Consider the following 18,536-nt stretch of genomic DNA (forward strand, 5'->3'; position numbering starts at 1 on the left):
GGGTGCCGCTTCATCTGAAAAGAGCTGATTTACTTCTAATCACGGAGCCGACATTATTGACGAGATGCACGTGCACAATCGCGTGCGATTTATCGTGCAGCCCTACTTCGTAAGGTGCATGCATGCGCAGGGTTTGGCGGTGCACGTACAGTACGTGCGCACTTTTATGATGACAAAAATTGCGTCACGCACAATGTACATGGACTCGTGGGTACGCGTAAAAAAATGGACCATACTTCGGCCTTAACTCTCATCGTCTGTTTTACATCATATTAACTGGCAGACATGTTTGCGATGTTTACCTTAATAGAACGGCCAGGTTTTGATCGCAACCATTTGACAACATGCATAGTGATGTAAACAACAAAATGACGGCCTCCGAGTACAACGATTTTTATTAAAACTATGACATGCTGTTTTTCACATTCATAAAGCCAATCCCATTGTTAATGTATTATAGTCAGGGTACCCTTTTAGAGGTTAACATTATTGCAATACTTTCATTTCCTCACGCCTAATTTGTACGGGCACTTTCTAGAAATCAGGACGGGTTTGAATTGCCGTAGGATGTTGATCTTTTTGAGATCAGAGTGAATTGTTGAGAAACTCACAAGATTTATAATAAGCAGTCTCTAATCGGTTAATTCTACCCAAACGCCCACAAAGTCTAATAGTTTAAGAGGAAACTGGCAAACTGACATCACGTTGGCTTTGATGGTCATTCATATCTGTAGTCAAATAGTGTGAGCCACAGCGTGACTTCAGGGATAAAAGCAAAAAGAGACCGAGACGTATCGAGTGCCAAATGTGAAATAAAGTTTTCAGAAAAGATACTTCACACAGTAAAAATGAAAAACCTCATGCTTTTGAAAACACGGTGCTGTACATCCAGCTTGTAAATTTCCGCTGTAGAAAAACAAAGCAAAGAGTGAAAGCTTTAATACATGTATGTACAGTTCATACTTTCTAAGATGAACCAGACGGCGCGTTATCAATGTTATGAACCACCCTCAGGTTATTTTTCTTTTTATCGTATTCTGTCATTTGCATATTGACCGATAACAATGTTGTATGTCTGCTTTAGGTTTTTCCCTCCAACCACTGCAGATTCATTTGGCTTCATTGAATATTTCTATAACAAAAGGTGTTTTCCTTAAAAAAACAATTGGTGCCCTAATGATTTCAATGTGTAAAATTTAAAAACAAGTGTTTTAGACAACTAAAGTAGTGCTAATGGTTAGGTAGTTAAATCTCAGGTGAGCATTTATGACCTCAATACATTAGGCGAGAAATTGATCCCATGAGCATTTAGCTGTTAGTTATTAATGACAATATTAACATTTCAATTTCTAGAAGGGTTTTCTGAATCGAATGATATAAATTTGCTTTCATAAGAAGCACTGTAAACAACTGAGCCATCGTCCATCTATTCAAATCTGTTGTCATTGAAATAATGTTTTATTGTTTTCAAGCATTAAGCTGTGTATGTAAGACTCGTGTATGCATGTGTATTTATGTCTGGAACGCACAGATTAAGAGTTTTTCTACAGCAATTTACTTCTTGTTTGTCGCTATATAACCATACAATTAAAAGTGCAATTTGCATTGTAATGCCAAATCTGGTCTTGTACGATAAAGACAACACTACACAGTCAGGAAAATGACTCATTGACTATATTTTCCATGCTTTTTTCATTTAAAAGCTATGGAAAACTGCAGATTTGCAGTGGCTACAAACAGTAAGTAAATTCCACAGAGATCTTTACCAGAATCATAACTAAAGATGGAAAAATGTGATACTGTAAGTGCTTTTTGCAATAACAGTACGCTATCAGAAAAAAGGTTAAAAAACATAATTGGGATGGTACCCATAATAAAGGACCTACTTTCTAAAAAACGCTGGGGGTGTTGGGTGAAAAAGGGACGAGCCCAGCCTGCTGGGTTGTAATTCAACCCAAAATGCAGAGTTGTTTTATCCCATTGTTGAGTCAAATATAAAAATGTTTTAGGATCAGTTAACCTAACGTCTGTGTTCGTCCCTTTTTGACCCAAAGCTGAATTAAAACCCAGCATTTTTTAGTGTAGTATGTACCATTTAGTTTCCACTGTTGGCTCACATCAGGAAGGTTCCCGGCTATGTCCGGAGGTCTTTTTTGTTTGGAGTTTGCATGTTCTGTGCAACTGTGTCAGTATGGGTTTACTCCGGGTATTCCGGTCCAAAAAACATGCAGGTTAGGTGAATTAGTGATAACTTGTATGTATTAACCGGTTCTCGCCGTAGATACTGCAATCATGTTGGGAATAACTAAATATGTACCTTTAAGGTACTAAGATGCACCCTTAAGGTGTACTTTTTAAAGGGTACCGCCCCAGTGCAAGCTTTAGTACCTTTTTTCTGCGAGTGTATGAATGCTTTGTAATCCAGAGAGAATATTGTATGCTCAAACGCTGGCTATGCAAGTCCTGTACCCTGACAAGACAGTCACACCATTTGAGGATCTCACCTGAGACTCGTGGTGCTCAGTAGATTTTGTAAGAATCGCCTTAAACGTTGTCAGAGTCGTAGCATCTTTGTTTCATTTTCATAGAAATTGTCCACTCGAAAAAAATATGTTTCAGTGGAGTTAAATACATCTAAGGGGTCTCTTTAAATGTACACATGTGCCTCTGTAGTTTTGGGTCTCAACGTTTTTTATAATCTATAATTTTCAAGGTTCAAGTGGAAAATGTAGCCTGAGTGTTAAGGAAATGACTTAATGGTTATTTGGGGAACCAGAAATAGTTTTTCAATGACCTCACAGTGAACGACAAGCACTTTTATTTTTAAAAGTGTAACTTTGCGTTTGTAGACAGTTCCTTCCTGAGGCATCATCCATTTACTTATTTTAAAAGTGCAACTTCTATAAAATTATTTCAGTGTTTCTAAAAATGTCGCTTGAAGATGCAGTTAAAGCATAACTTGTATTTTTAAGACCTTCCCAAACTTTTTGTTTTGACCTCCTGTAAAGGGGTGCATGCATCAATTGTTGGGGATCAATCCCAAACCCCTATAAAGTTTTCAGCGGTTCATTCTTACTGAGCCGTCTTTAAGCAGATAAATGACAACCCAGTATATCAAGGAGGACAAATAGACCCAGAACTTAACAACGGCACATGTGTGGCTTAATATAGAGTTCCTCTGAAAAGAGTTACAAGACGATTTATGTATATATAAGTATGTATGTAACCAAAAGCAGAACAGAAACCGCTCGCTTTATTGCAAGTATGCAAAAAGACTGGAGCTTTAATAATGTCAAAATAAAGGTTACTGCTGAACAAACACTTCAGGCCGTGGAGTTTTTGTGTCATAGCGTTTGATTCATGTTTTCTTTTTCAATGTATAGCTCACATTTTCCCTCCCCGTCTGTTTTTCTGCCAGTCTCTTGATAAGGCAATATAGGGAAAATATCATAATGCATAAAATGAAGACATTGGAGATCAAAGACAATATATGAAGTATATGCATGCAATGCTAGCTGAAACTTTTTGTCTTTTAATTTCTTCTGTTTGATTTGAAATTAAGCACTGCAATCTTGAAGACGTTTGCTGGACGTAACACAAGTCGTCCCTGTATATTTTATTTGCATGTAAGTGTTTGCATGTTTATGTATATTTTTATGGGGAATTCTGTAATGAATCGTGTTGTTCGTGAAGTTGTTGCTGGTCTGTTGCTCTCTCTCTCTCGCTCTCTCTCTTTCTTCTCTCTCTCTCTCTCTCTCTTTCCAAAACAGTAAGCAGGTAAAGGGCAGTGTGTTTGAAAGAGGGAGGAGAATGACAGGAAGAGGCAGCAGGTGAGGAAACAATGAGATGACAAGAGTACAACAACACAAACGGACTGAAGAGACAGAAATCGAATTTTGTTAGCATTTTGGGATTCTTTTGTTTTCAAGGTATTTACTTTTTCACAAATTTTACATTTGTTGTTATGTTTGTATTAAAGTTAGGGTAGTTTTATTAGTGTTATTTTCATTGCTGCATTATTTTAAAAACTGTTGTATGACACAGAAATAATAATGAAAGAAAAACTATAAAATGTTACCGATTCGTGTTTTTTATTGGGTCACTTGCACGTTTTAGTGGAAAATATTTTGTAGCACAAATGCTTCAACTGCATATGTGTGGGTTGGTAGGTTCGTGTGAATTTGTGCTGAACCATCGTAGTTTAAGTACTACAGTAGTTTCTTTAGTGTTTACAAACAGATTATGTCTGCTGCAAGCTGATAGATATTTAACAGATGCGGTTTTATTACTTACAGATGCTTGTGACCGTGTTATTTATTGTCACGATGATGCCGACAGGTCATCTAATGTATGACCTCCCTAAGGTAAATTGCTGCAAAATTAACTTTACATGATATGTGCTGATGTGTGCTTAACAATGTAGTTTGATTCAAATGTATCTTTATGAGTTTTTTACTGAGAACCCAAACTTCATCAAAATATAGTGCATAAGGGTCAAATGTAGTCACTGGGACGGTGCCTTTTAAAAAGGTCCTATTTTGGTACAGATACAGGTACCAATATGCACCTTTTAGCTACAAAAGGGCACTTTTTAAAAAGGTATCGCCACAGTGAGAAGATTTGTAACTTTTTGTACCTTTTGTTTGAATGTATTGTTTGCACATATAAGTGTGTTTTATATTCTCACATCAAAATAACTCAAACACTGTTTATCTTGGCTCCAAGCAGCACAATAAAGAAAGATTTCCCCGGGCCATCGTGAAGAGAGACTGTTCATCATCAATTTTGTGCCAACCAGGTAAGCGCGCTTATCTACACTTTCTCTGAATTTTCCCTGTTTGTGTGGTGCACCCATTTCTGGCAAATGATTCTGAGTATTACGCATGAAGAGGAAACCAACAAAGAAATCGATGGTTATTTATTACGTTTTAATTTGCTCTTCATCCTTTTCCTCTCCTTCGCTGCATCTCGTGATGGGAAAAGCTACATTTTGACACAGAAGCGCAAACCACTTCCTTCATTATAATACCACTGCATCGAGCTTCGTTTTAACGTCCTGTTTTTCATCTATTCTTTGCAAGACCTCAGTCAGCAACTATTACACTGTGCACATACTGTGTGTGTACGAGCGCCCACATCCGCTTTTAAGTTCTGCTACACGCAAAAATCGTGTCTGTGCACAGTCAAATGCAAGTTAAGTTATTACACCTTTAAAGAAATAGTTCACACCTGTATTAACATTGGGTCAGCCTTTCCTTTTTTCGAAACCCTTGATTTTATTTTCGTACTTGGAGCACACTTTTTTTTTACTTTTCACGGACAGCAATGGTCACCATTCGATGGATGAATACTTATTTAATGCGTGTTTTTATGCAATAAAAGATATACAGATTTGAAACTACATTAAACATTTTCATCTTTGGGTCGCTTTAAATTATAATTGTATTTTTGTGCAACAAACTTTCTTTTTACTTCTTTATTTGTCTTGACTTTGCTCCAGTTAATTTTTTTCCCATCTTATTTGTTCCACTTCCTCTTTCTCATCTCTGTTTTCTTGTCCATTGACTTTCAGGATTTCGCCTATTAGGCTGCAGGTGCTCTCCGTGTAAACCTGGTTTTTTCACCAGCGAGATGAACAGAGAAGATGAGTGTCACCGCTGCTACCAGAGCTGCAAACCTGGTGTGAATGTTATTTATATCCATCACAGTACATAGACGAGATGAACTGAGAATAGAAACAGGAAGTATTGCAATAAGCTGCTTCGTTTTGTAATAACATTGTCTGTCTGTGTTAGCCTTAAATATGGAGGTGGTGAAAGAGTGCACAAGAACATCTGATGTGGAGTGTCGTTGTCGGGATGGTTTCAACTGTACAGAGCGAGATCCATACACACACCGCTGTGAAAGATGTGATCCCATCACAAAACCCACCCCAAGCCTGCCCTTTATATCACCTTACTCCTATCCCGCCTCCATTTTATCCACTGATTCCCAGCAAATCGACAGGATGGGTAAGTGCCGCTGCTTGTATTTTGCTTGTGTAAAAAGGCTAGTGTGCTTGATTTAGGGGCTGGATTATGAATTGCGCCTGGAAGTGTCATAAGGCCTCCTGTAGGCCTACATCAGGGCCCTCCAAAGCCTAAGGAGATGTGAGCATGAAGTCAAATTTTCTTTGGAGGACTAAATGGATCTTCTATTACAAATACACTAGAAATATCAACTCAGTATTAACAGTATTAAAACAGAACAATAGCAAACCCCACCCCTAACCTCCTTTACATAGCGTGTAACGTATACAAATAACAAAATGAATGCCTAAAAATATATATATATTTTTTAAGGAAATTAATAATTTTATATATATATATATATATGAAACCATATATATACAGTAGGCCTACTATGCAAAAGTCTGACTGCGTGTTTACACCAGACGTGGTAGAGGCGACAAAAACATGCTATTCGCGCATAGTTGGATGCTTGAACATTTTGAGTTTACTCGCTTCATTTGCGCGTGAAATTCTAGTCATTCGAGACATTCATGGAAATTCGCGTCATGGGAGGGGCTTCTGCGACTCCGCTCGCCAGTGGCGGCGGCAGGGAGGAGCTAGGTGGTGCTGTAGCTCCTGCTATAATATCCATAGCACCCGCACAGCACCCCCGAGAATTGTCTGTAATTTTTTATATTTATATTTTAATGTCATGTTTGAATAGTCTTTTCATGTTGTTAAAAAAGGGAATTAAATAATAATTTAAAAAAATATATTTTATTCTAAAATATCATGACGCCCAAACAGGTTATGTTCTTTGGCCAATGGGTGCAGTGCCCGGTGAACCTTTGACCTTAACGCACGGCAGTTTGTTTTTGATAGCGAATTTGGAAATTTAGCCAAGTAAAATACACCAAAATGGATACACCAAAACTATCCGAGGAACAGCAGTGGACACACTAGGACCAGTAATCTGGCACTTTTGGGTATAAATACGGAGAGAACGAGGACCCTTGACTGCGTCAACATCATTGATGATGCTGTTTTGTTGTGAAGACGTCTATGATAAGTGCTTGATTTTCCCCTCTGTTGGCTATTACAAATTGAATTAATTTGGTGGTTAAAGAACAAATCTTGGCTCTGCATTGTTACATCTATGGGGTGACCATACGTGCCATTCTTCCCGGACCCGGACGCGTCCTGTCCAGGATTTCGGTGCGTCTTCCGGAAGTCGTATTTGTTGACCGCATACGCCATTCAATTAAAAACATAAGATATACAATCGTAGTTTCATTCTTACCTTAAAATGTAACGGTTGCTTTTCTGTAATAATAATAATAATAATCCTCTATGATGTATGCGGCAGACAAATACGACTTCCAGAAGACGCACCCGAAATCCTGGACAGGACGTGTCCGGTAAGAATGGCACGTATGGTTACCCTATGATGCTCCAACAATAGAAACAATGCTGATTCATCACTAGTGTTGGTAACTGGCTGTGTGAATTCGTGATCTGAGCATTTTAAACCGAAGCGTGCAGAGTGTCTGTTGCTGCGTTTGCTGCTCCGTTGTATTCAGGGCTAGACTGTGACAGATCTGTGAAATATTATTTTCAGAGGTTTACATTGGCAGGCTTATGTATGTTGTATCTATAGCCCTTGTGTTGAATACTTTTACATAGTCGTGGAACGAGTATAGGCTAGTTAATGCGGGCGTGTACGCGTGTATAAAGGGTGGTCCGATGCGACCTCCTTAATGAAACACCCCAAAATTTAAAGCACCTTCTCTTAAAGGTGCAGTGTGTAATTTTTAGAAGGATCTCTTGACAGAAATGCAAAATAATATACAAAACTATATTATCAGGGGTGTATAAAGACCTTTTTATATTGAACCGTTATGTGTTTATTGCCTTAGAATGAGATGATTTATCTACATACACAGAGGGTCCCCTTACATGGAAGCCGCCATTTTGTGCAGCCATGTTTCTACTGAAGCCCTTAACAGACAAACTTTTTTACTAAGTTGTCTCCAACAGTGACATGTTTGTCCGGTGGCGGCTACCGTAGCTTCTCTATGTGTTTCAAAAGCAAGAGGTGAGCAGTGGACTGAGCCGTTGGTTGCAATTCACAACCTCACCACTAGACGCCGCTAAAATTTACACACTGCACCTTTAAGTGTTGAGCATCCCCATAGCACCTGCATCAGAAAATCTCTGGAGCCGCCACTGCCGCTCGCTTCCTGTAATCACGTCACTACTAGAGCAAGCTCCTGATTGGTAAATGTGGCGCGATTTTCCGCCAAAGTTCAGAATTTTCAAATTCCCGCGGCAACCCTCAATTCGCGTCATTCGCGCGAACGAGGCAGATTCACATCTACCGTGCCGTGCTAAACTCCTCATTCGCACCACGAGACCTCCAGACACGCGTAAACGGGTCTTTACATCGCACCAGATGCTCTATTTGTGTTTGGTGTGAACGCAGCATTAGGCCACCACCACCAGACTTGTTCTTTTAATGTCCATCCAAATTTATTTTTCAATCTATTTCATTAAGATACAAACAGAAAATACAGGAAATATGTACAAAAAAATTCAGGACTAAATGTCTTCTTTAGGCATTGTCGGTGTTTAGTGTGACCTCTCTTGGCACTAAACACATCTTGAGCGTTTTTGAGCAGAATAAAGTAAAAGGACTAATTTCTTTAAAATTAGAAATTAGGATTTAATTTTATTTAATTTTAAGAGATCCTGGAGTTTCCTGCTATTGTTCAAGTGGAAGGGGAGTTTACGTTTTTATACTGTTTTTAATACTTCATACACATTTCCTGTATTTTCTGGATGTATTCTAATGAAGAGATTGAGAAATAATTATATAAGATCACTATAACATTGCAAAAACAACAAATCTAATTCTGGCATGGTGGCCTTAGACTTTTACACAGTACTGTATCTATAATAATTGTAGGATATCAAGAAAAAAGGTCTAAGAGGTCTATAATCCAAATTTGTTGGTATTTTCAGCAAACTTTATTTGTTTGTTTCTTTATTTGCACTAACAGGAAGTAAACTTTATTCTTCAAAACCCTTCTCTCTATTTTTGTATGTGTCTCTCATCTATTGTTTCTAATTCACTTTATATCTTTTTCAGATGGAAATAGTCTTTTGATTTGGATTTTTATTGGATTCTCATTAATTATTTTGTCCATCATGGTCCTTACCATCTTCTGTCGGTTCTGCAAAAAGAAAGAGAAAGAATGCTTTAAGCAATGTAAGTTACACGCCTACAACGTTCAGATTGAAACCTTGATTGAATTGGCAATTGTCTTACCTCTCACTGTTTCTTCCTCATTAGTTGTCAGGCAATGCTCATTGGGCAATCTAGAGGTAAGCAACGGGTGCAAATCTGGATATGTATGCTAATATACTATGTATGATATCTATATTAATAATTGTCACTGCACCTTAAAGATGGACAGTGAGACCACACCTCCAAACAGCCAGCCAAGTGATCAGCGAGAGATGCCGTCACATGACAGTACACCCACCAATCAACAAACAGGCTGCCCTTTCCATCAGCCAACCGTCTCGCCGCAGGCGGTGTCTCCTTCTGGTAATTTAGGTACTAGGAGTTGATTTTTGGTCCTCGTTCCAGTCGCAACATACATTTTACATATGCAGACTTCTGATTTAATAATTTTAACTTCTCTTCCTCTGATAGGCCCACTTCACATCTATGGTCCCCAGACAGTTTTTGTTAGTTTGCTCAATCAATTTGGATACGATGGAGGAGATAAAAAAGCTAATGAACTTCAAGAGGAATCTATAAGTAGCATCAATGTGCCCCATCCTCAATCTCCCCCCATAAATCTATCTCAAGAGGAAAAAAGCTACGAGAACGATTTTATCTTCTTCCCATCTCAAGAACAAGGAAAGGAGTGCCATATATCTAAAGAAGAGGGACTGTAAAGGATTATCAAAAATCTTTGTACTCCTTCGGTACTATTTGACCCAGTATTAAAACTCTAACCCTGGCAGGGGATTTTGTCCAAGAGGCAAGAGGCTGCTCCGTTGGAAAACCTGGGTGTTTGACTAACAGAAAGTTTTATGTATGAGCTTGACAGTTTATGCTGACTTTTATGCTTTGTCATGATTTCGATCCATCGGATTGGCTGATGTGGTGCTGATGTTGACTGCATAAAGAGCTGCAAAGCTCTCCAGGTCACTGCTGGTCTCTCTTATGAATGGCGGTTAAAAGATCTCATGGCCAAAGCTTTATCCAAGCAGCTCTTTGTTAAAGAGCAGAACACTCAAAGATATTTATTTAAACTTTTGCTATTAAAGGCAGGGTGCATGATTTTTGTGAAAAACTTTGTAAGGGGCGTGTCTATTAACACTTATTAATCATTGCCTGGGTTGTGTATATGTTGGGCGGGTCTATCAAAAGAAGGTCCAGATTCTTTTGAGGTGGGGGCATGTTTAGGTGATTTCAAATGTCAACATTGGCTTTCAGAGATCATGCACCCCGCCTTTAAAGGGGTCATAGCTTGAAAATCTGAGTTTTTCCATGTTTAAGTTTTAAAATTGGGTCCCCAGTGCTTCTATTAACCTAGAAAACGTGAAAAAGATCAACCCAGTACCTTTGTTTGGGTAAGCCATTTTCTGGAAGCATGTGAAAATTAAGTTGTTCAGTTTTGTGAGGTAGGTAACAAGGCGAATTACAATAATACCGCCCCTTAATCTGCACTATCCAACCACAGCACACAAAAAATGAATGACAGCACAATTGAGTTTCAATTACAACAAACCACCATCATTGCGCTCAGTATTTGCATTTCATCAGCTCATTTGCATTTTAAGGACACACCCAAAAATTGCTCAGGCAATTTTAACATGCTATAATAAATTATCTATATGGTATTTTGAGCTAAAACTTCACGTACGAACTCTGGGGACACCAAATACTTATTTTACATCTTATAAACATTTCATAATATGACCCCTTTAAGGTTATGATAACTGAAATGTGCCTCTGTTTGTCTGACAGTCTAATGGGAATGACTAACTGGATCTGGGACCTTGTTTATAAAGCGTGCGTATGCACAGATTTGATTGTAAAGTGTTGCAGACAATTTCAAGCTCATTTGTGATTTATAAATCGCACGTCTGACAGTGAGGCGTACGCGCGTTTTCTATGCGTACATTTGTTTTATGAATCACACGTGCGTGTTTTTGAGAAATGATCGTGAGGTCAATTTTAAGAAGTTTTCTATGTAGCATTTTATAAATGAGGCCCCTGGAGTTGTGACATTTGCCATTATTATTTAACATAACGTTTTTATTTATTTGATGTGGTATATCAAGACTTTTATAATTTGTTATTAAAACAAATACTGACAGTGTTTTGCTCTAGACAGTGTTTTAATAGTTTCTCAGTGTTCAGTCCCTGCTTGGTTATGTCAGTGTTCTTCCTCTTTGGTTTTTATGTGGCAGACGTTGGATAATGCCACCAAAAAGTCCTGACATTTCGACGGTGGTCTGGAAATGTCAACGGCGTTTCGTCATTTAAGCAACTCGATAATCAGCGCACGAACACACAAAGCTGTTTTGTTATGTTAATATGTTTTATTTTCGCAGAAATACAAATACTTATACATGATATTGATTGTAAAGTGCAATAGCATCAATAAAAAATTATTTTTTCCATGCTTTTTCCCTGAGTACTTTAATATGAATCGCAGGAAATAATAAAATTCAATACCATTTTTATACGTGGGTTGTTGACATACATACAGTACAGTGTAATACTTGGGAAATTGGCTGTGGTGTTTCATGTTCTTATATATTGGTTATGCATGCAGCTTTTCTGACCTTATATATTTATTGACACACTACATGAACTACTTTAACAATATTCTTCTTGCACTCAATGTCCATTGTACATTGAACTACTCGAAGGCAAAAGTATCGTAAAAACTTTAAAAAAGGTTAGGCTATACAGTTCTCCTTAAACATACATACAACAAAATTCTTATCTCGATAAAAACATGAACACATCATACATCCTCTACCCATTTATAATACACGAGCACAACCAGAAAATGTACACAATATTTGCAAAGAGTTGTGTGTTGTATATTCAGTGTCTTTGTGTGCAGTGGGGAAGTGTGTATCTCTCGCTGTCTTTATTTCTCAGGATGGTCTCCATAGACAGACAGTCATTCTCACAGAACCTTCAGACGGGCCGCCTGACTACAGACTCTTCTCTTGAGTGTGTGACAGCAGCAGGTTTGTGTTAGTCTAAATACTCGAGCCACACACGCACCAATGGTCGTCTAACTTCGTCCTTCTCAGGCTTCCTCCAGTTTTTCATCCTTTCCACACACCTCCTGCACTGGCATCGGTACTTTCTCTTCCTCTTCCTCTGTGCACTCACTGGATCCAGAGTAGCTCTTTTGGGGGAACCAGTGACCTGGTGACCCAGTAAGATGAACAATGTTAAATTATACATTTTAACTATGCCTTACATTATCATGTCATATCCTAGGTATTAGCACTCTTAAAATTAAAGGTTCCTAAAATGCTCTATGGCAGGCGGTATGGTTCTATAAAGAACCTTTCACAGAATCTTTTGGTTTCACAAAAGGTCCTTTGTAGTGGAAAATTGTTCTATACACTATAAAAAGATTAGATAGAAATGGTTCTTTGAGGAGACTTGACACATTCTTTGGAGAATCAGAAGAACACTTTCTAGCACCTTTATTTTTAAGAGTGAATAAACACAATGAATGCAATGTAGGGTATAAACAGTATTAAGAATCTAATTAAAAATATTTTTTTAATCTTAAAGAATACTCTTAAAGTAGAATCGTTATCATCATCGTCAATAATATCTTAATCTTAAATCCTAAAATATAATTTTAAGAAATAAGAATAATCTTAATCCTAAAGTATAATCTTAAACAAAGAATTTCTTAATCCTAAAGAATAATATTAATCTTAAAGACTAATCTTAATCTTGAAGGATAATCTTAATCCTAAAGAATAGTCTTAATATTAAAAACTAATCTTAATCTTGAAGGATAATCTTAATCTTGAAGGATAATCTTAATCTTAAAGAATAACTTTAAGAATAATTGTTATAATTTTAATTATCTCATTCCTAATCTTAAAGATTATTTTAATCTTAAAGCAACACTATGTAGTTTTTTTACCTTTAAATAATGTCTCTAAAATTATTTCAGTGATAGAACAACTTTTAACTGGACAAATTGTACTGTTGCTGCAACCTGAGCAGCCTCCTAGCTGCTACAAGCACACTCTGAAAGTGGCGGTGAAGGGTAGAGCACACAGCCCCGCCCCTCCCCCTGCCTGCAGAAGAGTGTCTGATAGCAGGCACTGTTGCGCTTTTCAACCATATGGGGGAGCTGTAAGTAATTTTTACATGAAAACTACATAGTGTTGCTTTAAAGTATAATCTTAATCTTGAAGGATAATCTTAATCCTAAAGAATAGTCTTAATCTTAAAGACTAATCTTAATCTTGAAGGATAATCCTTATTTTAAAGAATAATCCTAAAGTATAATCTTAAACAAATAATATCTTAATCCTAAAGAATAATCTTTAATCTTGAAGGATAATCTTAATCCTAAAGAATAATCTTAATATTAAAGACTAATCTTAATCTTGAAGGATAATCTTAATCTTAAAGAATAATTTTAAGGAAATCTCATTCCCAATCTTAAAGATTATTTTAATCTTAAAGTATAATCTTAATCTTGAAGGATAATCTTAATCCTAAAGAATAATCTTAATCTTAAAAACTAATCTTAATCTTGAAGGATAATCTTAATCCTAAAGACTAATCTTAATCTTGAAGGATAATCTTTATCTTAAAGAATAATCCTAAAGTTGAATCTTAAACAAACAATTTCTTAATCCTAAAGAATAATCTTAATCTTAAAGACTAATCTTAATCTTGAAGGATAATCTTAATCCTAAACAATAATCTTAATATTAAAGACTAATCTTAATCTTGAAGGATAATTTTAATCTTAAAGAATAATTTTAAGGAAATCTCATTCCTAATCTTAAAGATTATTTTAATCTTAAAGTATAATCTTAATCTTGAAGGATAATCTTAATCCTAAAGAATAATCTTAATATTAAAGACTAATCTTAATCTTGAAGGATAATCTTAATCCTAAAGAATAATCTTAATATTAAAGACTAATCTTAATCTTGAAGGATAATCTTAATCTTAAAGAATAATCTTACTATTAAAGACTAATCTTAATCTTAAAGATTATTTTAATCTTAAAGTATAATCTTAATCTTGAAAGATAATCTTAAAAAATAAGAATAATCTTAATCCTAAAGTATAATCTTAAACAAATAATTTCTTAATCTTAAAGAATAATCTTAATCTTAAAGAATAATCTTAATCTTGAATGATAATCTTAATCCTAAAGAATAATCTTAATATTAAAGACTAATCTTAATCTTGAAAGATAATTTTAATTTTAAAGAATAATTTTAAGGAATAATCTCATTCCTAATCTTAAAGATTATTTTAATCTTAGAATATGATCTTAATATTGAAGAACATTCTTAAAGTATAATCTTAAGGAATACAATTCATCTTTAAGAATAATTTTAATCCTAAAGTATTATCCTAATCTTATTATTAATCTTAATGATAATCATTATTTTAGGGGCGGTTTCCTGGACAGGGCATATCCTAGTCCCAGACTAAAATACATTTTCGAGCTGCATTCATTTAAAAACACCTTGTATTAAAATATATAAACATATATCAGTGGCAACATGTTTTGTGTCAAGATGCACATCAGTATTGTTTTTTGTAAGGTTTGTTTGTAAAACTACTTAAATGTCTTAATATAACTAAGGCCAAAGTCCTGGATTAATCTAAACCCTGACTCCGGATAGGGATCTAAGACTAGTTCTAGACTAAAAAAATGTTTAAGAGCTGTCCAAACTGAAAACAACTTGCACTGACATATCTTAAAATACATCAGTACCCTTTGTTTTGCCTTGTTTTTAGTAAGGCATGCTTGTTAAAACTAGTTATTTTTTCTTAATTAAACGAAGGATTAGTCCTGATTTAAGATAATCCCTGTCCGGGAAACCACCCCATAAAGTATATCTTAATCCTAAAGAATATTCGTAATCATTCGTAATTATTATTAATCTTAATCTAAAAGATGATCTTAATCTTTTTAGTAATCTTAAATATAATATTAAATAATCGTTATCTTAATCTTAAAGTACAGTCTTAAATAATAATCTTAATCTTAAATTATAACCCTAATCATAATTTTAATTATCATCTGAAAGAATAATCTAAATCTTACAGGATAATCTTAATAGAGATGTAATGTCAATATTCTAGTTGTTGTAATGTTTTATTAGTGATTGACAGATTAAGTGCTACTGACCGATTGATGTGGACATAATCCGTTTGCATGGCCATGCATGTCTGCTGATGAGAAGGAAACAGGTGAACAGAACGCACACACACACACACGCAAAACACAGACTCACCAAGATCCACACATTGTCTGGAAGAGGTTGACAGAAAGGGAGCAAACGGGTGGAGAGAGAGGAAGAAAAAGAAACGGTAAACTGGTCAATTGAGAACACACTGTGTGTGTGTGTGTGTGTGTGTGTTTGTGACAGTTAAACTGTACAGTATACTAGAGTAATTCAACAGCGCGTATTGTAACAGATTGACAGAAGAGGTCAGGACTGCATCGCTCACCTGGTTTACTGAATGGTTCTGGGTTACTGGATGGTGCGTGTTTAGTAAATGGTGCTGGTTTAGCGAATGGTGGTCTTGGGGTCTTGACCTCAACACATGTATCGCATTGGCTGCCATTGCATATGTACCCATCATCGCATGTGCACACAGCATCACGTGTCAGCGTGCAGTTTTTCTCATACTTCATATCTGTAGAATGGCAACAGTCAAGAGTTATTATGTGTTTGCGTGTTTACACGCGATCATATACCAAAGTACAGTCATTTCACCATGGCCTAAGTTTCAAAATACAACAAACTAATACACGGGTTATTTTTATGCTTACTCACAATGTCATTTATTTAAACTCTCACAACATGCCTTTTCCTCTAAAGACTATATGTGACTACTGTATAGCAGGGCTACTTAACCAACTTCTGGTGAGTTTAGTTCAAACCCTAATCCAACCTTCCTGCCTGTCATTTTCAAGTTATCATCAAGACATTCCCTGCATCTGAGATTGTGTACTGAACCAAATAAAGTACATACTTTTTGACCAGTTAATAGGACATTCTGAGTAGTATGTGTGGGTAAAGTATGGATACATTCTGGATATGCTGTACTAAAGCCCCAGTGTTTCATTATTGTCATGTGACTGATGCATCATGGGATAAAAAATCCATCCAGTGCACACTGAGAAATCCAACCATCCAGGTATTTCTCATATATTATATTTTGCATACTATATAGTGTGGAAGTAAAGGATTTCGATGTTGGGTTAGATTGGCTTGTTCTGAGTGTTTGATTAAGACTCAAGCAACAGTTGGCTATCCAAGTTGACTAGTCCTGACCTGACTAGTTGTTTCACAACTTGGGTCCCGGGGGGGACCCACTGCTCTGCACATGTCTCATATAACACATGATTCAAATCATAAGCCTGTTATCAGAGATCAATACATTTGACATGTCAGATATAGATGACTTAACAATACTAAAGCTTTAAGTTAGCAGGATTTATACAATTACATGCATAAGTTCTCTAATTGCTAAATCCTGTAAAGTATGACGAATTGACGAAACTTCTGATGATTTTAATATACAGTTTTTTGTTGTTGTTGTTATTCTTAGATATTAATTCCTTCCTTATACTTTAATGAAATCTTTTTAGCGGATGGTCTGTCTACCAAAACATCTCAGTGGGCAGTTATTTCCGATCCTGTCTTAAAAGCAGACTCTTGAGCTTTTTCCGTGTTTATCTCTTCAGCATCTTCTCGCTACATGTTTGTCATGCATCGAATCAGACATTTATCAGACCCCCACCCACATTTGTACTAGAAACCCACCAAAGTATGAGAAAGGGGAAGCCCCTGTCTTGTTTTACGGTCATGCTTGACAGTTCCAGTTTATGATTTTTCAAACTAAAGATTAAAATTCAAGAATGTATTGAGCTGGCAAGATCAAACCCTAATACACCATTACTATTCAAAATATCATAGAAAGGAGAACAGGAGTGGACGTACGTTCTTTGGTGCACTTTTTGCACTGTTTGCACCACTGGAACATTATATTGTACTTGTCTGTGAAGTAGCCATTGTTGCACGTGCCACACACAGTATTAGGCGATCCTGGTGTGCATCTTTTCACCATAAACTGTCCTGTAAACACACACAGACAGACACAGGTATGTTACAAAATAACACTGAGGATGTTGATATGACAGGTAAACTGCTGACTGGCACAACGTGTTCAGAGAACAATTCGTCATCGTATGAGAAACATTTGTGTCATTTTAAGAGGCTGGTCAAATGTCATCTTACCAACCATAACCAAACCCCTTAAATATTCATACATGATTGATTAGCAAGTCTGTATATAAACATTCTCAGTTTTAGTTAATCAAGACTGTTATGAGCTCTACCTGTGTGTGTAGACATCATATATCACTCCATCATTTATTCATCTATGGACTATGCTGAGCTCATATGCTAAAGAAGAAAGAGATTTCCCTGAAATGCAAGTCAACTCAATACAGCCCATCTAAATTGAATGCAGTTCATTATCAAATCTTAGCCGAATCAAATCTTAAATCCAATTCTGACTCACTCGTTTCTAATCAAAGATTCAGCAGTGGATTGTATTTACCTGGTGCACAATTCTTGCAGCATTGACTTCTTACAGGATTCTCAAAGGTTTCAATGTATTCTGTTATTTTGGCACAGTTCAATGATTGGACCAGAGGAAGGACATGTGATGAGAGCAGCAGGATACTAAGCAGGGTAAGCATCTGATTGGAAGAGATAATTGACATGTGAAAACGAAACAACACCTACAATTACATGTATTTGTGCCTGCGAAAACCCAGTTAAAATCCTTTTTTTGTGATTTACTATTTTCTATAAAACAATCCCACATAATGTAAAGAACAAAATATCATTGATATATGGAGGTCATGTCAAAGATTAAAATCAATGTGAAATCTATTATCACATTACATCTAATCTCATCATTAAATTATGAGACTTTAGCATGTGTTTCACAGACAGGGTCACATTTGATCATTAAGTGCATTGAAAAGAATCAATATATTATTTGACTAAACATAACTGATAAAGATTGACAAATTAAATTAAATCAGTATGATTTACTAATCAATGATACATTTATGTTTATTCTTCATAAACATCAAAACAAATCATATTCATTTAATGTATATAACAGTACAAACACCCAATACATGTGTGTTTTTTCAATAAATGTATTTGTCCTGGCAAAACCAATAAACAGGTGAA

General features: G+C 36.1%; 2 protein-coding genes across 9 annotated transcripts in view; one reads left to right on the plus strand and one right to left on the minus strand.

Moving 5' to 3' along the window:
• Positions 1-11,693, plus strand: LOC129447774 (uncharacterized). Of its 2 annotated transcripts, none has more exons than XM_073871926.1 (9): positions 1-3,929; positions 4,296-4,364; positions 4,726-4,798; positions 5,573-5,680; positions 5,796-6,011; positions 9,139-9,258; positions 9,343-9,374; positions 9,459-9,609; positions 9,709-11,693. In XM_073871926.1, the coding sequence occupies exons 2-9, from the start codon at positions 4,296-4,298 to the stop codon at positions 9,954-9,956; spliced, it is 1,017 nt and encodes a 338-aa protein (XP_073728027.1). In that variant the 5' UTR covers positions 1-3,929; the 3' UTR covers positions 9,957-11,693. The 2 variants fall into 2 exon arrangements, with proteins under 2 accessions (XP_073728027.1, XP_055065596.2); XM_055209621.2 differs by having other exon boundaries at positions 3-3,929; positions 4,729-4,798.
• The window catches only part of LOC129447775 (uncharacterized), a 15,171-nt gene continuing 8,250 nt past the window's right edge, over positions 11,616-18,536 (minus strand). For 4 of the 7 annotated variants that reach the window (XM_055209622.2, XM_055209627.2, XM_055209626.2 and 1 more), the window contains 5 exons: positions 17,890-18,031; positions 17,268-17,402; positions 15,769-15,957; positions 15,446-15,568; positions 11,616-12,459 (listed from right to left, as the gene is read on the minus strand). In XM_055209622.2, coding sequence (XP_055065597.2) covers positions 12,338-12,459; positions 15,446-15,568; positions 15,769-15,957; positions 17,268-17,402; positions 17,890-18,031 — 711 coding nt within the window. In that variant the 3' untranslated portion in view covers positions 11,616-12,337. The remainder of the gene's footprint in view (positions 12,460-15,445; positions 15,569-15,768; positions 15,958-17,267; positions 17,403-17,889; positions 18,032-18,536) is intronic. The other 3 variants (XM_055209623.2, XM_073871927.1, XM_055209624.2) reach the window with 3 other exon arrangements.

Source organism: Misgurnus anguillicaudatus, chromosome 10 (genome assembly GCF_027580225.2).
Source record: "Misgurnus anguillicaudatus chromosome 10, ASM2758022v2, whole genome shotgun sequence".
Lineage (NCBI taxonomy): Eukaryota > Metazoa > Chordata > Actinopteri > Cypriniformes > Cobitidae > Misgurnus > Misgurnus anguillicaudatus.